Raw genomic sequence first — 25,374 nt, forward strand, 5'->3', positions numbered from 1 at the left:
ATAACTGATAAAAGTTAAAGTAGAAATATACATGCTTTTAACGATTTCCACACATAACAAAGAAAAATATAGTTTATGTGTTAAAATTATGTTGACAATTCGAGGGTTTAGTGTCAAACAATATTAACTACAAAACTGCATTTTATCTTTGAGATAACTTTAGTTTATCTCAAAGTAACTTTACTTTATGCAAATAACAATGCACATCATGTCATAGAACTGCATCTCTTTAGTACTTTAAAGTTAGCTTGGGCTGTAAGTACATTTCCTGTAAACTAAGAAAATGTCAAATGACTTTTTCTTGGTTAATTACAAAAATGTTCACTACAAAATGATTTTGTATTTTGTAGTTAAATTTTTTTGACACTAAACCCTCGAATTAACAATTTCTCCTTGCTGGTCTAGCATAAGCTTTGAGCAAATAATAACATGCACAATGCATAGAATCTTTGCGTACAGAAAGATTGTTTATAATGAAAATTTATAATAACAAAAGAAAGCATGAAAATATTGCTCTCCATTCAGAAAGTTTTTATCAATGTGAAAAAAAAATTGGTTATTTTGTAATATTCTATAAAGAAAAAAAATTCAAAGCATATGTAGATAATATAACTATGGCTTCACTACAAAGTTTTCACTTGTTTACACTATTTTCTTATTTAAAATAATTAAATGCACATGGCATAATACTTTAAGAGTTTAGTATCTATATAATATCGGTGTTTTGATACACCATAGACACTCTTAAAAAAACTACAAAGTAGTTGTTGTGGGCATCATTTGCTCTTTCTCATATTGTGCTCTGCCTTCACGATGAGTTGCCATGATACTGCACTACCTCAAATAAGTAACGCTTCACTAATAGAGAAGGCTATTGTTACTTATTCTCAGTGAGTACCACCACCCAGACATGTTTCAAGGCTATTTGTATATGTGTGGGATAATAGCTCTACTATCCACTTGTCCCTATTAGACTTAGAAAGCAAAAAAGGTAGAGGGAAAGTAATAGTAGGAGTGGAAGAGGAAAAAGAAACATGTAGAAGAATGAAAGGGACTAACTCCTTCAACTCACACCACTCAAAAACTCATAAACTCCTCGAATAGGTGACGCTTCCCCAGTAGAGAAGACTGTTGTTACCCATTCTCGGAAACTCCGTGAACACCAGGCTCCCCAGACATGTTTCAAGGCTATTGGCCTATCATCAGTGGGTGGGCAGGTACCCTAGTATTGCAGACATGACGACCCAGTTGTGAAGTCAATCGCACAATATGAGAGATGCCAAAAGGTGTATAAGATAATATTTAAAATAATTAAATGCACATGGCATAATACTTTAAGAGTTTAGTATCTATATAATATCGGTGTTTTGATACACCATAGACACTCTTAAAAAAACTACAAAGTAGTTGTTGTGGGCATCATTTGCTCTTTCTCATATTGTGCTCTGCCTTCACGACGAGTTGCCATGATACTGTACTACCTCAAATAAGTAACGCTTCACTAATAGAGAAGGCATCTCTCATATTGTGCGATTAACTTCACAACTGGGTCGTCATGTCTGCAATACTAGGGTACCTGCCCACCCACTGATGATAGGCCAATAGCCTTGAAACATGTCTGTGTGGTGGTACTCACTGAGAATAAGTAACAATAGCCTTCTCTATTAGTGAAGCGTTACTTATTTGAGGTAGTGCAGTATCATGGCAACTCGTCATGAAGGCAGAGCACAATATGAGAAAGAGCAAATGATGCCCACAACAACTACTTTGTAGTTTTTTTAAGAGTGTCTATGGTGTATCAAAACTATTTTCTTATTTACAAAACAGAAATTTCTGATAATTCAAAAATGGGTTATGAAGTTGTTTACATACAACACTATTAAAATTAGAATAGTGGTAAGAATATTACTTCCAAATAGAAATATTTCAGTGTTTTGAAAGTAAAATTTATTTTACTTTCAAAACACTTTGAAATATAAACACAGACTGCTCAATACATCATTCTAAAAACTCATGAATTCCCAACTTACAATATCATAATATATGCCATCTTCTTTATCATTCACTTTATAGTTCTGAACACCAAGTTCCCTAGTTATTCGAAACATCCTGTTTTGAGTGACACCAAGATATGCACCTCCTAGGTCCACATATTTAACTTTTGGATCCTGTATACAAAAAGTGAAAAAAACAGTTTATTTTACACGTAACTTACACTTATAAAAGTTACTTCTTAATACATCCATGTGAAAAAGTTAAGGAAGTTACACGTTATTTTCATCCCCACCTATCAAGGTTTCAAAATTTTGCATAGCCATCTATATACAAATTACTAATAAAACCCATAAAATACACAATGAATGTGCCTGTTATGAAACAATAATAATTAATTTATGAAAATTGTATAAATCTGATAACATGAATAAAGCTTACAAGATTAATGGAGATGGGGGGGAATCAACCCTTGACGTTATGCAATCTGACATGAGCCTTCAGGCTGCCATTATTCAGGAGTTAGTAGGTCCTATTCCTCACTAAAGGCAGATTTTAACTTACCTAGGATTCTTGGGAAGGTGGTGACTTGCAATTTACTTCCCCAAGTTTAAAAAGCCAATTTAAAAACAGTAGTGACCAGAAATTGCCAGATGCAAAAGAACACTATATAAACAGAAATACAAACAGTCCATTATAAGTTAAAAACAAGCGATGATGTTGATGTAACACAGACTAACAATATACATGTCTTGCTCACGCACATGAATCTCCATTTCGATATATTTTGGCAGAGGAGGATAAAATTTTTACAAGGAAGACTGCTTCTCCTGCAATCCTGAATACAGCCCTGGTTTCGATTCGATAAATTCATTCACCATTCAATACGATATTGATAATTGAAACTATCAGTTTCATAACAGTGCTGTCAATGGTTTAATGAATGATGGATTTGCTTTCTTAGTGATGTTATACAATTAAAAATGATATTAGTAACTTTAGATCAACTCAAGGATAAATGTAATAATTTCTAAAGTGAGTGTATGCCTATTTGTACTCTGTTATAGAATGGACAGTGGTATCCTCAGACAGTAAAAACAACAAACATAACTGGGTAGTGTTGTTTACTCAAACACACATTCCTATCACAAGATGAGATCTATTTTTTTTCACCTACTGGCCTCAGCAAATATGTGGAGAAAAAAAGGCACTTTTCACCATCTATAGAGCTGTAAGACCATTAGTCTTTTTAAACCTTCAGAAAAAGGAAGCAAGGCAGAAATGTCACACCATTCCCATCTCCCCCAATTATTACTTTCTGCGTAACCACTTTGATCCAAAAAATAAATTCCCTCATGTTTATCTATGCAGTTCGGTGTTCTCTTTTTAGTCATTTTTACTTTTCTGAATTTTTTCGTAATTTTATAATGCTCTGCTACAGTTAGAAATTAAAAATAAAAATTATTTTATTTTTAAAATTTCATTAAAAATAATTTCATAATGCTTATGACAGAAAACAATTAAAAAGAGTTACCACTGTTTTCTATATTTTGTTGTTGTTGTTATTTGGTTTTTAGGAGCATTAGCAACTAAGGCCATATTGCTCCTGGATATGCGGTGGTCATTCCCTGACCTTTCCGCATCCTCCGTATTTGGTGGTGATGGGCTCGAACCCCAGTGTAATCAAGAAGCGTGTGCTATGCACTGCTGCTCCTTCCCACCTGGCTACGGAGGCGCCTCTCTATATTTTGTAATGGACTGCTAGCCTTATACAAACTCATGAAACCTGTTCCAGTAAAATTGACATTTCCTTTTCTTTTTTCTTTTTTTTATTTAAATAAACAGAAATCATTTTCCTAACTAGCGATTACAGTAACATATATTGAGCCAATTTCATGAATAATACAATAATTAATACTGATTACCTATAAAATTTGACAGCAATGAAGTAGACCCCGTATCTGCAAAAATGACCAAGAAGAGCAGCTATGTAGTTAGAGCTATTAGCCTTATATTTTGGTTAATTTACATATAATAAGTAATGAAGAAAGCATTTACTGTTTATTCAAATGTATTATTATGCTTACTTGCCTTCTCTAAACCAAAAGATATACAAGCCTGTATATTTAATATAACTTACATGTTTTGTTAGTGTCCGTCCTCCCACTCTGTCCCTGGCTTCCAAAACAACAGCTTTCACTCCAGATTCTTTCAGCCATTTTGCAGCAGTCAAACCTATTAAGAAAATACACATATTTTTGAATATTATAGTTAATTTGTGTTACTGAAATATAAATTTACATGCAGTTTGATGGAAATACATCAGGGTTAGCCAAAATTGGTTTGCTCTTTTTATTAAACATTTTATAATAAAAACAATTATAAAAAATTTATTTTTTGTTTATGCTCTGGGATGACCACATGGTCAGAGGAGTTCACAAGATCGAAAATATACAGAAACAGCACTGTACTTAGCAATTACGGCTTGAACCTGGTCACTCAAAGCACAGGTACTTATGTACCCTTGCCTTTGACCACTCAGCTCATGGATAACAATATTTTGTCATAAGTGAGTGCATTTTTAATAGATTTACATTTTTATAAAGCTCTAATAAAGCATTCAAATTGAATACAAATGATAGCAGTATTTTTTAAATAAACAGTTGCAAAAAATTATAGTGCTATTACCTTCAAATAGAAAAAAGAAAATTAATTTACACGATATATTTAACAAAATAAACAAACAGTTTTATTGAAATAATCACTCTTAAACCATATCAAAGTAACAATGCTGAAACTGCTACCATTACCACATGGAGAAGAGCAAACTACTATGGTAACAGTAGTATTTACTTAAATATGTAATGTGCTGCAGTGTCAGGACTATTACTTTCACAAGGCTTAAAAGTAATTAATTCATTTAAACAGTTATTTTGACACCAAATATTATTTTTATTTGCAGAATTAGTGGATGTGAATGGCAATTCGGTTGCTGACATTCCAATTTTCACAGCATCAAAAACTAAGAGGTGAAAAAGGTACAGAAGTGGATAGGATATATATTTTTTTTTTTTTCGGCTAATACTATAATCCAGAAACTAAAAGACAGCCAATGTAATGGTTGTTGTATTTGAGATTTTTGGCACAAGGGCCTCTTGGGCCATATTGCACCAACCCAATGTAATGGAAGACAAAACACTCCCCAGACCAAAAAAGCAAGAATGTCAAAATCAAAAATGAAAACCACGTTTGTTTTCTGTCTCACCAAATCAGGCTGTCAAATGAAGTTCTCACAATGCTGGGGAATAAAATTCAAATGGAGAGACCTGAATTGTGGAAGGATGGTGGGATGCTCCATCAGGACAATGCTCCTGATGGAGCAGTTTCTGGTCAATAAACAAATCCCTGTGTGTTAATGCACTCTACTCACCAGACTCTAGCCCTTTGTGACTTTTTTTCTCTTCCCTAAACTGAAATGTGTACTTAAAGGAACTCATTTGCAGTCCAATGAAGCCATTCAGAAAAAAAAAAAAAAAAAAAACGCTGAAAGGTATGGAATATGTGTGCAAGCCCAAGTCCAATTATTTTGAAGGGGTTAACTTGTAAGGTATGAAATATTTCATTATATTTATTTCATTACAACAGTCTCGTTATTTAACAACCACAGCTTGTATAGCTTATTTCTTAACTGTTTGCAAGATAGAGGTAATTATCCCATTACACTTCCCTCCCCCGAATTCTTCCTTAGCGACTTTTTAATTATTGAGGAGTTTCAATCCCCTGATGTTATGGATATTTGCCCATCCACTGAACTGAATTTTTACCTCATCCTGAATCTGTTCCAAGAGTTTGTGTCCAACTCCATTTATTCATGCTAGCCATGCAAACATGAAACCCAGGGCCAGATTTCCCATAGGCACCATGGCACAGTGCTTAGGGCCTACGAAAGAAGGGAAAAATTTTTTTAAAAAATTTTTAATTTTAAAAAAAATTAAAAAACTATCTAGCGATTGTCTCGAAACTAGAAGAATCAAAGTGATGGTCACTCCATCAATTGAGGTGGTTTAACATTTTTTATAGTTGAAACTTGAGTCAAAGTGTTAAAATAAAAAAAAATTTACGCAAAAGTAAAAATTTTACTTTTTTTAGCACATTTCGGAATAAAAGTGCCTAGGGCTTGGGAACACCAAAATCCAGCCCTGACGAAACCCTATTCTCAATATTCATTTCACATAATATGGGCAGGGCTTTAGTGCAATATTCAGGGCCACATCTAAAATGATAGTGTTTATACTCTGGTGCAATCACACAGGTCAGAGGAGTTCACAAACTAACCATTTTGGCAAGAATACTTTAACTATATTTATCAGTCATATGCAGGAGTGGACTCTGGCCTAGGCAGACTAGGCAACTGCCTAGGGCCCATAATTTTTTGGAACCCGTAAAATGGTTTTATTATACATTTTTTATAGTATAAATTTTAATAGGCAGAGGACTCTATTTTGGTTTTCAACATAATACAAGACTTGTATTTTTATATTTATTATTATTATTATTAGCCATATGGTGCAAGGAAGCCTGGGGCTTATGTTGCACCAGCCAAAAAAAAAATTTTCCAAGTTACCCTGAGAGAGAGAGAAGAATCACCAAGAAAGAGAAGAATGATGATATCTAGTAATGGAAGACCTTTTTTTAACGCATTAAATGTGTCCTCCATTACAATTTTTGAAAGGTGGCAACCCTAGGTTGCCCGAAATGAGAATATTGCCTATTGCCCGATTTTAGTCCGCCACTGGTCGTATGGGCTCGAACCAGATTAATTCAAACGAATGTGCTACTGCACTCTGGCTTCACCACTTGGTAATGTCACTCGGTTGCAAAAACGAGAAAAAAAAATTATTTAGTGCGTCAATTAAGATTATCATAATAAATAATCAACAACTTCCAAGTGCGAGGGCGTTGTAAAAAAGCATCAATAGGAACAGGATGTGTTGCTTGCTTATGAACTATTGATATGTATTGTTTTTATGCTTTTAATTAATACGCTAGCCGAATAAGTTTTTTTTTTTCCCTACTCTGTAAAATGCTTATACGTAAAGACGTTTATAAAGAACAATATTCAAAACAACTGACATTTAACTAAAAAAAAGAAAGAAAAGAAGAAAAATGATCGCCGCAATAACGAAGTTGAATCGCACACACACTATACACGACATTTTGAAGTGGATACAGTATACAAAAACTCACCTAAATTTCTTTCCTCTTGCAGATTCAAAGTAAGTGTATTTCATAATAAAGTTCATATTCAGTTGATAAAATAAATTTTAATCTTAAAACAGAAAGTATAACGAGAAAATTTTCATCTTTCATTTTTTTTTTCTTTTTTTTTTTTTCGTCTTATTTACGTTTTTCATAAAGCCTCTTGAAAATAAGTTTATTATTACTATTATCATTATTTTGATTTCTATAAAACCCTATCCATTATCAAAGCTTTAAGGGGAGGAACTATTTCCTAGATCAGTAAAGAAGATTCTTGATCAAAGTTTATCCATATATTCTGCTTAATGCCTTGATAACAATTTACGGCGGATACAAATCCGTCAGCTTCCACACACCGTATCATTACTGAAAGAGATAACCTTTGCTATTTTCACCAACTTTCACGACAGAGAATGAGTAAGCGTGAGATAGTGAGTAAACTGGTCTGAAGAATAAGATAAGAATGTATGAGAATGTTCCTAATATGTTGCTAACCAAATACGCAATGAGTTCAAGCATGTTCTGTTTCCAAATTGGATTTCAGATTTGGAAAAATTATTTCTTTTACCTGTTATGCTATATTTTAAAGCAGAAAAGATTTCTTTTTATTATTATACAGTTTTATGGAAACTTAAATCGGTATTTTGGATGTAGTAAAGATTCCAAATTCCAAACAAAATTTCCCACTGGTTTCGACAGTTCTCTGTTGGCTATCATGCGCCAGGCGAACTGACGTTTACAGTATGAGTATTAGTTGCCTCAATATTGTACTACAAATAAAATGGGCTTTCCGTTAAAGAAGTATTACTGCCTTTTATTGAAATAAAAACGTAATTGTACTTGTTTGCACATATACTGCATATGGGTAGAAGTAACCCCAGAGAAACGTACCAACTGTGTGGTACTACACTTAAGGTGGTAGAAAATGAAAAAGACCTGGGAGTAATTGTGCAGTCAGATATGAAGTTTTCTGAGCAATGTAGACAGGCTGCTAGGGCAGGTCATGGGGTTTTGTCAATGATATATAGGAATTTTGCTAGCAGGGAAAAGCAGGTGATTGTCCCTCTGTATAAGGCAATGGTCAGGCCACGCCTTGAGTACTGCGTACAGGTCTGGAGGCCTCATTTTAGGAAGGATGTAGATTTGCTTGAGCGTGTACAGAGAAGAGCAACACGATTGGTGAGGGGAATGAAGGGATCCTCTTACCAAGAGAGGCTTAAGTTCTGCAAATTGCAGTGGCTGGAGACTAGGCACCTGCGCGGTGATCTGATTGAGGTCTATAAGGCCTTGAATGGGTTGAGCACGCTGAATTCTGATGGGATCCTCCCACTTGTTCAGAATACGAACCTACGGGGACATAAGTTCAAATTTAGAAAGGATAGATGTAGAATAGATGTGCGGAAATTTGCCTTTAGCCAGCGGGTGGTTAATTGCTGGAACAAACTTCCATCTGTCGTTGTGGAAGTTGATAGGTTAAATAAATTTAAGGAGGAACTGGACAGGCAATTGGAGGGTATGGTGTGATTTTTTTTTTTTTTTTTTTTTTTTTTGGCTGATGCTGCATAAGCACTTGCTTTCTTGCATCAAGTGCCACTACTACTACTACTACTACTACTACTACTACTACCATTTCACCAAGTTGTCTCCTAGTAGACACATGAGCCTTCTCCATTGTGGGAAACGAGGGGCTCACATCTGGTGAGTTTGGGCTTGGCACACCCAAGATCCTGAGCTGGATATCATTATCTTTCTCTTTCTTGGTGATCCCCTTCTACTTCTCTCTCTCTCTCTCTCTCTCTCTCTCTCTCTCTCTCTCTCTCTCTCTCTCTCTCTCTCTCTCTCTCTCTCTCTCTCTCTCTCGGGGTAATTCAGAATTTTTTTTTTTTTTTTTTTGGCTGGTGCAGCATAAGCCTCAGGCTTCCTTGCACCATATAGCTAATAATAATAATAATAATAATGGTAAAGAATTCTTCGATACTGAACCTCCACAAATCTGACAGATTCGTGGATGCACTCAGCTGGGAAATTCTCTCAATCTGAATTACTCTTAGCAGAGGTGTACTGCTGGGTTCATTCATAATCTTCCTGTTCTTTAGCATCTACTTGATATAAATATTAACAGTATTGATATTGAATTGGTATCAGTATTGGTATTATCTATTTAACTATCTGGTTACTTGCACAAACAAGAGTGATTCAAAACTGCTTTATCTACTCCTCTTTAAATTCCGCCAGTTGTAGTAGAGTTTTAGCAGCACCAGCGACTAAGGCCATATTGCTCCGTGTATACTGTCTGTAAATTACGTGTGTTCTAAGGTCGATTTTCTGTTTGCTGGATGAAAACTCCGAGTTTTTCCTGGAGGAAAAGCATGCTATCCTCGCCTGACACCGACTACCTCAGCCACGTTGTGAAAAAGGTTCTCAAAAATTCCTCGCTTCATCGTCGGAATTCGAACTCAGGTCTCTTCTACTGGGTGTGAGAAGGACAGGGATTCTACCAGCTGTACTACCAACGAGGGCATCCCACCAGCCTGTCAGCCTTGGTTACCCAAGAAGGTTAGCCGTCAGCAATGCCCTGACCAAAAGTAAACTTCCTGAGGTTCTTATATTAGTTTTCCCCAGTAGTTCGAATTTACTTATCAGGAATTATTTCATTTTGGTGGTGTAGCTCGGATGACCCAATTCATGGATTAAATATTCCTCAGAATGGGAGATCTTAAAATCTCATTGGAATCAAACCAACTTTTTCGCGAAGCCCTTTCTAAAAAGGTAAGCATCCTCCTAGGGTACTACTTTAACAAAGCATTATTTTTAATATACTATAAGGTCACCAGGATAGCCAACGAAATTGGTTCCGTATTTTTGACTACTGTATCCAAGACTTAGAGATCGACTGTTCTGCCGCAAAGGTACCGAAATCGATCAGTGGTTAAAATTATTCCCAACAGTGCAATCTGACCTTGGCTAGAAATCAGGCAATGCACAGCGAAGGGGAAAAAAAGTTTTTATGATTATCATCATATTTTCTGAGGGTAGAAAGTAAAAGAGCAAGTAGTTTCTTACAGTTCTGGCAAAGTCCTCTTTCCGTATACGCTGCGCGTGAAGTACAGTGGTATCGTCGGCATCCTCCCCACACTGTGTGGAAAAGGCCCGGGTTCGAATCCCGTCAATGACGCGGGGAACATTATTGGGCTTTTTTTCACTCCGTGGCTGAGTTAGTCGGTCTCAGGTGTAGATAGCAAGGTTTTTTCCTCAGTAGCTGGGGTTTTTCCGTCCAGCAAAATAGGCAAATCGACCAGAGAACACACGCAATTTACGGTCATAATACATATATGGGTATATGTAAGAGATTGCGGGTGGCCCTAATATAATAATTTGAATAAACCCCTTTCCATCCTCCCTAATCTAAAATGATAGTTTTTCAATAAGCAAATGTTAAGATAACATTTTTTTGATAAAATGTTATCTTAACATTTATAAAATGAAAAGTACACAACTTTAGTTGTGTACTTTTCATTTTATAAATCTCCTCATATCATTCCAATACTGATATCATTGTTTTTAACATTTCTTCTAAAATAAAAGCTAGGCGGACAGGAAGGGGAGGGAAATAACAAAGTCCAAAGTCGAAGTAAGTAAATGTTACATTTACACATTCCATCTTTGAAGACGCTTTCAGTTTGTCCTTGATATTTCTTAACAAAATCAGAGACACAGTAGCATGGCTCAGTGCATTTCCGTACACGTTTACAAAATGAAAATGCAAATATCTGTTTTTGCATACGCCTTACATGTTTCGTTACGCAATAATTCTGCTAGCTTAATTATTCTTTCGAAATGCAGCTTCTGTGAGCCGTAAAACAGTCAAACTAACTTTTAGAAATAGATGTACGTTATGAATAGAATTTTTATGGGCAGAATTTTTTTTTCAGCGTGGTCTGTAGGGTTTTTGCTTGATAACAAGAGAGACTGCTTCTACAAAGATGGGATACACTTAAATAGAAAGGGTGCAAGAATATTTTTGCTGAGGTTATCGAAGCAGTGTTAGATGGGTCGGAAAACTGCTAGTTTGCGCGGTGGGATTCACAGGCTAAAAGATTAAGAGTAGCCGGAAGCAGAGGCGAAAGCGATTCTTGCACTGCTTCTATTATAATAAGCAGCAACCTAGAGAACAAGTTTCTGGGTATTTCAAGAGCGAGTAGGAGTCATCCTCGAACAATTAAATACATGGGTTGTGTTAAGGTAGCTAAGAATAGGAAGAGGTGCATGTATACTTGCGTGTACACCAATGCTGGAGTTAGTAAATAAATTTGATGGATTTGAGGTATTGCTAAAAACATCAAAGGCAGATATTTTTGAGATATCAGAGACGTGGTGTCACACAGATATAAGGAATGCAGAACTGGAATTTGGGGAGTACAATGTATACAGAAAGGATGGACAGGACAGGAAGGGAGGAGGGGTTATGCTGTTAGTTAAAAAACATAAAATCCAAGGAAGTGAAGCCAGTCGACATCGCTGGACAGTGCAATGTCGAGTCAGTTTGGTGTGACTTAAGCATTAGATCAAAATTGAGAGTAGGAGTGTGCTATAGGCCTAATGACTCTGATGAGTATAACAAGAAACTGTACAGGGAAATACAGTGGGCCAGTAAATCAGAGATTCTTATAATGGGGAATTTTAATTTTGCAGATATTGACTGGAATCTGTGGGTTGCTCACTCACACACTAGCGAGGCTTTTGTGGATTTATTCGATGATTGTTTTCTACAACAGCATGTTCGGGAGGCAACTAGAGGGAGTAATACTCCTGATCTGATTATTAGTAGTGATTCTTCATGCATTAAGAATCTGCAGCTAAAGGCACCACTAGGTGGCAGTAATCACAGTGTACTGAACTGGGATTTACTCAAAGAGGTAACTACCATCAGGGGTAAAGGGAAGGGTTTTTGCTTTCGTAAAGGTGACTATGATGGTCTGAAACAGTATTTAAATTCTAAACAGTGAAACCAACTGATGATGTTACCAACAGCAAATTCAAAATGGGAAGCATTCAAAGAACTTATCTTGGAAGCTACTAGGCTTTACATACCAACTAAGAAATATTGTTCAAGGTTCAGGCCTAAATGGATGTCAGATGAACTAATGAGACATATGGCAGAGAAGAAAAATGCATGGGATGTATATAAATTAATGGGTGACATGGACGCCTATCATAGATATAAGATGGTCTGTAACCATGTCGCAAAGGAAATTAGGCAAGCAAAGGCAGATTATGAGAAATCGTTGGCAAAGAATGCAAAGAAAAACAAAAAAAAAAAAAAAGAGTCCTTTACCTATGTAAACTCTAGAAGGAAAGGGATGAATAAGATTGGTCCACTGGATATTGATGGTTCAACAGTTGAGGATCCTGCGAAGGCGGCTAACAAACTAAACGAGTATTTTGCACCTACATTCGCACATGAGGAGCTATTCAGGAAGGGGAATGCCAGAGGTGAAGAAAACTCTGGCAGTGAGTTAGATGATTTTGTAAAAACTGAGAGGAAAGTGGAGGAAAAATTGTTGAGGATAAACATAAGAAAGGCACCCGGGATGGATGGGATCTATCCAGTTATATTAAAGGAGGCAGCAACGGAAGTAAGCAAACCCCTAGCCATAATTATGAGAGCTTCTTTGGACTCATGGGAGGTACCCATAGACTGGAGATGTGCAAATGTGACCCCAATTCGCAAAGGAGGGTTAAAGGTGGACACAACTAATTATAGACCTGTGAGTTTAACTTCTGTTCCAGGAAAATTAATGGAAGCACTGGTTAAAGAAGCACTGCAGGATCATCTAGACAAGATTTCAGTTACAGCTCGGACACAGCATGGTTTTGTTAAGGGAAGGTCTTGCCTGACCAATTTGATTGGATACTATGATTCAGTCACAAAATAACTGGATGCAGGGAATAACTTTGATATTATATATTTCGATCTTAGAAAGGCTTTTGATACTGTTGCACACGGAAGATTGCTCCACAAATTGGAGCAGTGTGGCACTGGAGGTAAATTGCTGCTATGGATAAAGGGATGGTTGAGGGGGAGAAGACAGAGAGTGGTAATCAATGGACACTGCTCATCGTGAACTAATATTATTATTGGAGTCCCTCAGGTTTCAGTGTTGGGTCCATTATTGTTTTCTGTATTTATAAATGATAATGATGATAGTAAAAAAAGGTAATGTGCAGCCATTATCAACCCACTGCAGGATGGAAGCCTCCTCAATAACTCATGCTGAGGGAAATTGACCATAATCTGCCACGCTGGTCCAGTGCAGGTTGGCAGGTCGACCGTATTCCGCAGTCAGGGGCTTGAACCCCGGTGTACTCAAGGAGCGTGTGCTGCTGCACTCCTACTCTGACCACTCGACTACGGAGGCCGTGGGTCCAAGTTTGCAGACAATAGAAAGGTTGGCAGGGTTGTTAAGGACACTACTGACGCTATGCTGGTGCAACAGGATCTGGAAAGATTTAGCAGATGGGCTGAGAGGTGGCAAATGAAGTTTAACATTGACAAATGTAAAGTATTACATATGGGAAACAGCAACCCGAGAGCAACGTATCAAGCCTGTGGTACTACACTGACAGTGGGTAGAGAATGAAAAGGACCTGGGTGTAATTGTGCAGGCAGATATGAAGTTCTCTGAGCAGTGCAGACGGGCTGCAAGAGTAGCTCATTGTGTATTGTCAGTGATATACAGGAATTTTTCTAGCAGGGATAAGGAGGTAATTATTCCCTTGTATAAGGCAATGGTCAGGCCACACCTTGAGTATTGTATACAGGTCTGCAGGCCTCATTTCAAAAAGGATGTAGTGCTGCTGGAACGGGTACAGAGAAGGGCAACAAGATTAGTGAATGGAACAAAGGATTGCTCTTACGAAGAAAGGCTTAAGTTTTGCAAATTACAGCATCTGGAGACTAGGCACCGGCGAGGTGATCTGATAAAGGTGTATAAAGCCTTGAATGGTTTGAGCATGCTCAATGCCGATGGGATTCTTCCTCTTGCTCAGAATAATCACCTAAGAGGGCATAAATTCAAATTGAGGAAAGACAGATGTAGGATAGATGTGCGAAAATTTGCCTTTAACCAGCGGGTAGTTGGTTGGTGGAACAGACTTCTATATCCCTTGCTGTGGAAGTTGATAGCCTAAATAAATTTAAGGCGCAGCTGGACAGGTATTTCGAAAGAACGGAGGAGTGAAATGGGAGTGTTTTTTTTTTTTTTTTTGTTTGTTTTTTTTTTTTTTTGGCTGATGCTGCATAAGCTTGCTTTCTTGCATCATATGCCTCTACTAATGCTAATGCTAAAACCAACGTCAGTGCATCCGAGGCTGCACGTTTGTACCAAGAAGCATTTCCCTGCCGAAGGCAGCCATTCATCAGGGTACATTAACGCCTTATGGCGTTAATGTACCCTGATGAATGTGCAGCTGTTGGGCTGCCTTCTATATATTCTCTCTATATAGAGAACATGGGTGCTTCGCACATGGAGTACGAGCAGGTAAGCCCAGAAGCATAACACTTGATATTTAGGAAAGGGTGGTAGAAAGAACGTCCTGTAACATGTAACATCTGTAAAATCCTGTGGTCTTGAAACCAAAAATTAAAAATGTGTTATCTTATGTTTAATAAAACCACCCTTAGCAAAGGATTCACGGCTTTTTGCTGAACTAGTGCTTCCATAGTCAGTGGCGGATCTGAACAGAAAATATGCATTAACTCGAAAACGGTTCATTTGCGGTCCCATGTTCATTGGGCCTTTTTTGCTTATTTTAGTTTGTACCTTTTACCGTCTGCGCGAGTAGCACAGTGATATCGTCACCGCCCTCTCCACACTCGGTGGAAAAGGCCCGGGTTCGAATCCTGTCGATGACGCGAGGACCTTTAACGAGTTTTTTTCACTCCGTGGCTGAGTTTAGTCGGTCTCATGCGTAGATAGCAAAGTTTTTCCCCCCCAGAAAACTGGGGTTTTTCGTCCAGCAAACAGACAAATCGATCATAGAACACACGCAGTTAGCAGACATAAGACACAGCAGATGAATTTCATTATTCGGGTGGCCTTGATATAGTAGTTTTTTTTTTTTTTTTTGTACCTTTTACCTTTAAATTATTAACCATTATTTATGAAACACCCTGTATAGGAATTTTGCTAGCAGAGACAAGAAGGTGAATATGCCTTTGTATAAGGCAATGGTCATGGCCTACAGGTCTCTATGCCTCATTTTAGGAAGAATGTAGAGTTGCTAGAACGAGTACAGAGAAGAGCTACAAGACTACAAGATTGGTGAGAGGAACAAAGGGGTTCTCTTACCAGAAGAGGCTTAAATTCTTCAAGTTTCAGTATCTGGAGACTAGACACTTGCGAGGTGATCTGATTGAGGTATACGAGGCCTTGAGTGGTTTGAGCAGGCTCAACGCTTATGGGATACTTCCGCTTGCTCAGATTAAGAACCTGAGAGGGCATAGATTGAAATTGAGGAAAGACAGTTGTAGAATAGACAGTTGTGCGGAAGTTTAACTTTAGCCAGCGGGTTGTTGATTGCTGGAACAGACTTCCATCTGTTGTTGTGGAAGTTGATCGCTTAAATAAATTTAAGGCTGAAATAGGCAAACATTTGGAGTGAACGGATGGGTGAAATGAAAAGGGGTTTTTTTGCTGATGCTCTAAGCTTGCTTTCTTGCATCATATGCCTCAACTAATGCTAATGCTAATGAGCTACATGCATAATAGCTCATCAAAAGAGGGGTCTAAAGTATAGAATTCGGATCTCCTGTTTTTTTTTTTTTATGAAACTCCAAAACACGAAAGGTATCAGAACTTATAGTAGTCAATGCCGTGCATGGGTTGAAGGGGATGGGGGAGGACACTGGAAGCTTTTCTCTGAGGACTAGACATGAGTTTCACCATTCCACGCCTCCGATTAGCAAAGTGGTGAAATTTCACCAGTTGTCTTCTTTTTTTACTTATGAATTTTATTAATCCAGAACGGAGTTATTTCCTCAACGAGATATAATTAATAATAGAATTCTATTTGCAATTCCAGCTGAAAGTGGGAATGGAGTGAATGAGAATACAATAACAAGTGAATGGGAAAGATTAAATGATTATGACACTATTATTGATTTAGATGGAATGAAAGATGAAGTGTGTCATGCTTGACACACTTCATCTTTGAATGTCAAAAACGTGTTGATATTAATATTGTTGATGTTAAGAACGTGTGCCTAGACGACGATGGATGAGGCAGAATATTGTATAATTTGCAATCAACCGTGAAATTAGGGATACCCAAGAGCTTACTGTCCATGTGTATTATGTCCATGGCTTTCATATATTCTCTGGTTGATTTGCCTGTTTTGCTAGACGAAAAATTAGTGTTTCAGGGATGAAACACCATTCTATATACACCTGAGACCGATTAACTCAGCCACGGATCGAAAAAGTCCCAAAAAGTTCCTCGCATCATTGACGAAATTCGAATCGGACATTTTCTACCCGGTGTGGGGAGGACGGTGATTATAATCACTATGCCACTAAGAAATTGCAACAACACTTCCAGAGGAAAATATATGTTTTGAAGTAGAAAGTGAATAAAAACGAAAAAGTTAAATTACATGAAAGCAGAAGCTAACTCGATATTATTAAATTTCTAATTCTAACGAGGAATTCGAAAAATATTTTTACCCTCTGAGAGATATGAAGAAAGATTATGAAACGGTAATATGGCCGTAGTCGCTAATGCTACGAAAACTCAATAACAACAACTCATAATGCGGCAATCTCCTTTCGTCTTCCACTCACTGTACACTTTTGAGATGGATGCTTGATAATACCAGAGATTACTTTCGTTGTCTCAATCGTGACTCCAGCTATACAATAACACCTTTTGAAACTCGAAAAGATCACCTGTCTTCCCCATGACCGGAACGACTAAGAATTCGCAGCAAAGCGTACAGTATTTATCTGATATCAAAGAAACTGTGATGCTCCCATGTGACAGTTACATTTACACCATACATTTAATTATCTGTTGACACTAACTGCAAAATGTTTCTAATTTTTTTATGAGTGGGTGTATTTTTCTATGTGTATTCGTATATGTCATATGAGTCATTTTTCTTTATATTTGGCAGAAGAAAACATAGCAGTTTTACCAATCACAGCCCGAAAAACCGGGGCCAGAAGTTAACATACAAATTTATAATATAATATAACATGTTGCGTAACATTCTAAATTTTTTTGGGAACGGAATTGTATATCATCGTACAACCCACGTGCTGTCCCAAACGTCTGGCTCTTTGCTGAGATAACGTCCTTTCAGATTGGACTTTATCCCTAAATCTTTCTCATCTTCACTTGCTTTTAAATTTTTACTTAAGGTACTTACTACATAAGCGCTGTTGATAAATATTGTTCTTATCACCCCGAAAAGTATTTCATACAGCTGGCACGCCTTTTTATACAGTAAAATATCAGTATAATATTTATATATTATTCACACAAAGCTTTGCACCTTTGTATCAATAAATATGATTGTTTATGTCGCATCATTTTACGGTTGCCTCTTTTTTTTTTTTTTTTTTTTAGCGATGCTTTATAACCTTGTTTTCTTGCATCATTTGAGACTATTAATACTAGTAATGAAATAATGAACCAGAGGTAACAAATAGTAATTCTGTATAACGAAATTACTTCACGTTCCCTGCCAAATTTATTATGTATTTTTATATAAAATTACTTCATTTTAATTAAAATATCAGTTTAGCGCAAGAAAAATTCATCCAGGGGGATGAATTTTTCTTTTTTCGTAAAGAAAAATAAGTAACAAAATTTGTGAAATGGAAATTATAATGAAATTTTTAAAAAGGAAATTCATAAACAATAAGAAATACACTTTTTAAATCTCTGTCCGATACATCTGGCAATGCTGCATGATTTATTATATAATTGGGCAATTAATTTGCCTTCTAAACTAATGACTTATTATTATTATTATCATTAGCCATATGGTGCAAGGAAGCCTGAATCGTGAAGCCTGAGGCTTTTGCTGCACCAGCCAAAAAAAAAAAAAAAAAAAAAATGCCTGAGTTACTCTGAAAAAGAGAGAGAGAAGGGAATCACTAAGGAAGAGAAGAATGATCATATCCAGCTCAGGACCCTGGGTGTGCCAAGCCCCATACTCACCAGATGTGAGCGCCTGACTTTTTAACCTTTCTGCCTTAAGAGTACTTTTGAAAAGAATGAAACATGCCAATACAAAAGTTTGTTTACATCTTTATGTGAATAAATAAGGTTTACGTCGCATTATTTTACGGTTGCCTTATTATGGTCTTATATATTTTAAAACTGAAGTGATTATTTCATGATAATAATATTATTTTATTTTATTTTAATTTTTGCAGAAGAATGAATACTAGTTTTCTTTATTTGAAAATAACTAGCGGGTTTTTTTTACAAATTTAAAAAAAAAATTTATTTAAAAAATATACAACCCTACAACTGCTACAACAAATTATATAAAATGATAATCAACTTAGGCTGAAACATTGTTAAGTTTGGCACCTAAGTCATATTACCAATAATAGAGTATAATATACTCAATCACAGGTCACTTCACATGGTAAAATTATGCAATGTTACTGAGCGCGGGCGCATGGATGGTTTTGAGGGTCCCCCTTTCTTGTTTTTTAAACTGTATTATAACCATTAAAAAATTTAATAGCATTCTCTCCTGTGTTTTGGGGTCCAGGTGTGTCGCATCCAGTGGCGCATTATACCTTCAAGGGGCCCAAGGCAAAATGGAATTTGGGGGCCCCATTTAAAAAAGAAAAATCTAATAAATAACATTTTCAATTTGATTTTATTGTGACAATAAAACAAACAAATCATATGACATAAAAACTAAATATAAAATTTCTTCAAAATCGGTAAAACCATTTTTGAAAAATGGTTTTACCGATACGTAATTTTCAAATTAATCTTCAAGTAAAGTTCATTGACCTTGGCAGGTAGAAAGTTCAATTTCCAATAAAGAAGCCGCATTAGTTCATGGGGCCCTGGTACCAGAGCCCCATGAACTAATGCTGACTGCAATTAATATGCTTTATATTGGCTGTGGGCAAATTGAAAGATTGCATTTGATCTATATATGTAACAGACAATACTCCAAAGGTATTAAAATAAATAAAACCTTAAATTCCAAATGAAGTCGCTTAAGATTAATATACCGTAATGTGCTAATCACAGCTCTCTCAATACAAATTAAATTAAATGAATCTGTGTTTGTTAACTCACAGAAGAGTTTATTTATTATAATATATATAAAACTGAAACATTCAAATTACTTCTTTGCTTCTTCAATATCCTTTGCAAAAAGATTATTTTTTCTACGTTTAATCTGCAAGGTTGTACGTGTGATGGAAAAATAATTGAAAAATTTGGGTAGACTCTCCTAACACCAGCTCCAAATCCAAATCCATATCATTTGTATAGATAGGAAATGAAAGCGTAAGAAAAAGAAAAACGCAATAATAGTAGAATCAATGAAAAGGATCTTTATAAAACAAAACAAATGAAGATATTTTCCAACTCCTGTTTTTGTATATTCAAACATCGAAACTGAATTTCAAATTTTGAACTTTGGATCTTATTAACAGAAGGAATTTTTTCAATGATATTTTTTCTAATGTTTAATATTTGTCAAAAAATTTCATACTTTTGTATAGAAGGAACGAAAGATACTTGTGTTTCCCCACTTTTTTTTTTTTTTTTTAATGAAGCAAAGGATTTTTATGGACCTTTTTCATGGCCCATAAAAATTCGTCGCTGAATTCGCCCGTTTCAGGCGAGGGTAGCATGTTTTCTTCTCCTGGAAATTCGGGTTTTTCGCCCAGCAAACAGGAAAATCGACCATAAAATACTCGCAATTTACAGATAATTTAATTAGCGGACCGGCGTGCAAGTTCTTATCTTAATTGTCATCTCAATCTTCTGTGGATTTCTGCTTCTCGAAATACTCTCCCTAGAACTTTACATTTTCCACCGTCGTACCCACGCATTAAATGCTTTTTGTAAGCCATTTTTCAAAATACTGCGAAGCGCTCCCGTTGTGGCTCTGGGAGCATCATCGTGTCGGAAGCGAAACGCTTGCCTTCCAGAGCTTTCTTCAGGGGTGGAATTAGAAAGAAATCACACGGGGCTAAGTGCGGTGAATAAGGGGGTACAGAACCTCGGCACCTATGAAAGTGATCACTGCCTCCACAATATTAGCCGTATGAGGCCTGGCATTGTCTTGATAGAGAAACCACTTCACACCAGACAGTTCAGTCACACCAGAATATGGCCGTCCTACCAAAACACTCATTTCCATACGCTTCATTCATCTCTTTAATTGTTTCCGATGCATTTAAGCCCCGTCTGACATAATAATGAATCACATATCGCTGTTCAATCTGTATGTCCGATACGATACTTGCTTCAAAACGATCGTCAGTGACACGAGGTTAAAAAAACTCTTTCACGCAACACGAGCTCGACAAGCACTGGCATGCGCGCAGAGTCTGCTCAAAAGCGATCAGAGAGCGCGCCTCTAGCGGCAGTTATGGAAAGTTCGCGCAGTAAACATAAAATCTTGCACCATTACGCGAATTAAATGATCACCCCTCGTATATATACGGTGGTGGCTTAAGTTCCTGATGAACCGACAACGACGGTTTAACCTGCTTAACACTACAGTTGTTTCACCATTTATCATTTCAAGAGATGCGCGTCCGTCCAACGCTGGAGGAATTCTTAAAATCCTCTTCAATCGGGGCGGTAGTTAGTCAATCACATGCGGAGGGAGCAGGTTTAATCCGACAGTTGTTCTGAGTTTTCCAGCTGACAACATGGAAATAGGCCCATAATCATACACTAGTACAGACATGATACACGCAGCACAATTGGCCTTAATATATAAATAAAAATAATACCAACAGCCAAATATTTGTATCTTTCACCTTCATTCCATTTCTTTTAATTATATTAATATACACTTCACTTTTATGTTAGCCAAAAGGCCGAGTAGCAAGTTTTTTTCCCAAAAAACCCAATATTTTTTGTCCATCAAAACAGGCAAATCGACCAGAGGACACACTGCTGGCCCTAGTATACAGAGTGTCTCAAAAATACACGGCATAACATCAGGAATGAGTTCCTCATATGTAGACAATCAAAATATTTTATATCAACATAGTTCCGGAAATGCTTGGTTTCCGAGTTTTGAAGGTCTGTGTAGACACTTAACTGTTCACATCACCTTATAGTAATTGTTCAAAATATCCACCTTCTGCCTGAATACCATTGGCAGAACATTACTCCCGCAGGGTAATCTGCTGGTGACAAGGCCTGTACCCGTTGCAGATGATAAGGATACAATTGGTGGTCTCGCAACAGTCTCCAAATAGTCGAACGTTGAACAGCCAGTTACATTGCTATTCTGCGTGTGCTGATTCCAGGAGTGGCATGCACAACATCCAAAATCTCCTAATCTACTTCAGGAGTCGTAGATCTTGGTCGTCCTCTGTCAGCAGCACGAGGTGTAAAGGTCTCATGTTCACAAAAAGGCGGCGATGGATACCTTAAAACGTTTTCCTGTGTGGACATCTTCGTTCTGGGAACCTTTCGAGGTACAAACGAGAGCCTCCAGAGCATTGCCGTCGGCCAAACCGTACATAAAGTGCATATCCGCTTGCCCCTGATTTGAGTACATGATCGGAATGGAAAACCACCAGATTCTGTCAGTACCTTGTGATGAAGGAAATCACCTGCGGGAGATAAGACATTCCGGTTAATAACTCGAGAACCAAGCATTTCCGAAACTATGTTGATATAAAATATTTTTATTGTCTACATATGAGGAACTCATTCCTGAAGTTATGCCGTGTATTTTTGAGACACCCTGTATAATAATTTGAATTTTTATGTTAACATTAGGGGGCTTTGTCCCCTGCTCGCTGCGCTCGCTTCTTTTGATAAAATAAAATAAAATACTTACAGAAGCTTTCGACTCTGTGTGTGTATTATGTAGATTATATAGATATATCTATATAATATTGATGTAGATACACCATAGACAACTCTTAAAGAAAAACTATGATCATAGTGTTAAAAGCACCATTTCATCTGTATCTCATATTATGCTCATCCTTCCCAACAAGTTACCATGTATTGCACTACCTCGAATAAGTAACGCTTCACTAATAGAGAAGACTATTGTCACTTATTCTCGGTGGGCACCATCACCCAGACGGCACCGTTTCAAAGCTAGTTGGCTTTTCGTCTGTGGGTAGCCTTTCACACTACGGTGATCTATACTGATATTATATAGATATAGAATCTTAAAATTTTAAAATATTATGCCTTGTTGCATTTAGTTTATTTAAATAAATACGTTACATATGGAAAACAAGAATGGTACCGCGTGGTCATATTAGATAAACAGCGCGTGACCACGCTTAAACAGAAGTTTGTTTTACCACAGTAAAACAAGTACGTATTTTTGTATTTGTTACGTATTACCACGTAACCCGCATCTCTTTTCTCCCATTGGCTGAATAAATATCATTAGGAGGAAAATTATTTTAATGTATAGTATATCAGGCGGTGGTTACAGGAATTTCTAATAGCGGTTGAGGCTAAAAGAGTGATCATGGGAATTCTTTAGTTTAATCATCATGTAGCAATTAGAAATCCACATTATTTTGATCATGGGGAGGATATAGCCGCTTTAGCTCCAACTTGGGATCGTCCTGATTGAGATTCATCGAGGTACAGACAATTTGGTGCTTCCTTAGTATTACTGTTTCTATAAGATTAGGATAGAATGTTTAATTTTGTCTTGGAGAAAGCGGCATCCATTCAGCAGTGGAACTACAAATCTCTCTCTGCGAGATTTGCCGAGATTTGGGAGCTCCAACTTGGGATCGTCCTGATTGAGATTCATCGAGGTACAGACAATTTGGTGCTTCCTTAGTATTACTGTTTCTATAAGATTAGGATAGAATGTTTAATTTTGTCTTGGAGAAAGCGGCATCCATTCAGCAGTGGAACTACAAATCTCTCTCTGCGAGATTTGCCGAGATTTGCCCCCCCCCCCTCCACACACGTTCTTGTTTATACCAAGTCAGTGGAGTTTACAATAAATCATCAATACAAATGGTAATCGTATTTAGCAGTCACGGGCTTGAACCACGGTCCACTCAAAGAGCGCGTGCTCCTGCACTCACGCTCCTGACCACTCGGCTACATCAGGCCTCTCTTTAGAAACCATACGATACTAACAACTGGGGTCCTGGCTCTTCGTCGCCTACTCCACATGCTGGCGGGTCTGTCTGTATGGTAGTTTCGCGCCACTATTGCAAAATATGGGGACATTATTTTAAATTATCTTGAACGGTTATAAATTTCTAAAGTACGGAACACTTCCCATATTAAAAATAAATATTCATTAACTTATTTGGATTTTCTTAAATTTTCATTCATTTCTATTTTTGCTATCTTTATGCATACTAATAGTGATAATAAATAAATAAATTTTCTGTTTATACTCCGGGACGACCAAACGGTCAGAGGAGTTCACAAGATAGACAGAATACGAGAAACAGCACCGTATTTAGCAGTCACTCAAGACACGTGTACTTATGCACCCGTGCGCTTGACCACTCGGCTACGGATTATGATCTGTGTAATAAAATATTGAACAAAGCACATAAATGTTACATAAAACATCAAAAAAAATCACTTACCACTAATTCCTGCTCCAACAACTATAACCTGGGTATCACTAGTCATCTCTAACTTCTTGGTAGTTATCAGCAGGAGAGAGAGAAAGTACTGAGATTTATCACCAGGAGTGTAATCCTATATAATGGGAATAATTTTTGTATTTTGCTGGTACAGAGCAGGTCTCTCTAAGTGCCATCTAGAGGTAACAACTTTTACTATTTCAAATAATTAACTTACACTGCTAGTATTTGCAAGTAGAACTGATAGTACTGTGTGTATATATATATATAATTTTTTTTTTTTTTTTTTGAAATCAGTGGAATTAATTAAATTGAAAAGGATTATTGACATCAGAAGGAAGTTCTGATTTTCTGTTGAGCAGCCCTGCTAGAAATTTGAACCAGTGAGTAGGAAGTTTTAATTATCTTAAGCAGTGAATGGAATAGGAACGACTGGAAATGATTAAATGAAAACATAGAGTTACGTGGTGCTAACCAAAAAATTTCTGACTGTAATAAAAAAAAAAAAAAAAAAAAGATGGTTTCATTTTCTACTTATACTATAATATCTTCTCCGAAGCTTCTTTGCGAGTTAAAACACTTTTTCAAGTAATTCCCCTATTGCTGAATGCTTCTATAAACCTATTTGGTTATCTTTTGCAGCTCTTTTAGCCCACACGGGCATCACAGAGGTTACGATCGCTGTCCTGTCACACATAATGAATTAGACACTGAAACTTGTATCTAACTATTGAGTTCCAATCACGCTTTGAGGGGATTAGAACTGAAGAATTGAACCCATGGAAATTGCTTATTTTGATAAGGATTTTTCATGGGCCTTTTTCCCACATTGACTGAGTTAACAAATGTCTTTCGAGCGCGAATAACTCCGAATGTTATTAATCCCTTTTGATTTAATTAAAGCCATTGAAAAAAAAAAAAAACTAAAAGTTCAACTTAGAAACACTTGACGTGTAAAGTTGATCTGCTTATTAAGAATAAAAGTTGAAACTCTAGATGGCGTTTGAAGAGACATTGTCTATTGACCCTGAACGTTGTGTTTTACTGGATGAAGAACCACAGAACTCGGGATTTTCATCCAGCAAAATAGGTCAATCAACCACAAACTACACACGACCATGGGCGTCGGCAGGATAGTTTGCAAGGTGGTGCATGTGGGAACAAATTTTTTGTTCACCAAATTTTCGAATACATGCGATATCTTATGTTTCAATAAATTAATGAAAATATTAAAAATTGTGTATTATTCGAAATCGAAAGGTGGTGCTTGCACCACCTTTCACGATGCTTGCACCGG

At 36.8% G+C, this 25,374-nt stretch overlaps 1 protein-coding gene across 1 annotated transcript in view; it reads right to left on the reverse strand.

Annotated features, from left to right (window-relative positions):
* Positions 1–24,175, reverse strand: part of LOC150080177 (amine oxidase [flavin-containing]-like) — a 139,174-nt gene extending 114,999 nt beyond the window's left edge. The window contains exons 1-3 of the mRNA XM_090381966.1: positions 24,078–24,175; positions 4,133–4,227; positions 2,031–2,168 (exon numbers count right to left, since the gene is read on the reverse strand). Coding sequence (XP_090238092.1) covers positions 2,031–2,168; positions 4,133–4,227; positions 24,078–24,123 — 279 coding nt within the window. The 5' untranslated portion in view covers positions 24,124–24,175. The remainder of the gene's footprint in view (positions 1–2,030; positions 2,169–4,132; positions 4,228–24,077) is intronic.
* Between the last annotated feature and the right edge of the window lie 1,199 nt (positions 24,176–25,374).

The sequence above is a fragment of the Mastigoproctus giganteus genome, chromosome 9 (genome assembly GCF_048544385.1).
Source record: "Mastigoproctus giganteus isolate SK-2022 chromosome 9, ASM4854438v1, whole genome shotgun sequence".
NCBI lineage: Eukaryota > Metazoa > Arthropoda > Arachnida > Uropygi > Thelyphonidae > Mastigoproctus > Mastigoproctus giganteus.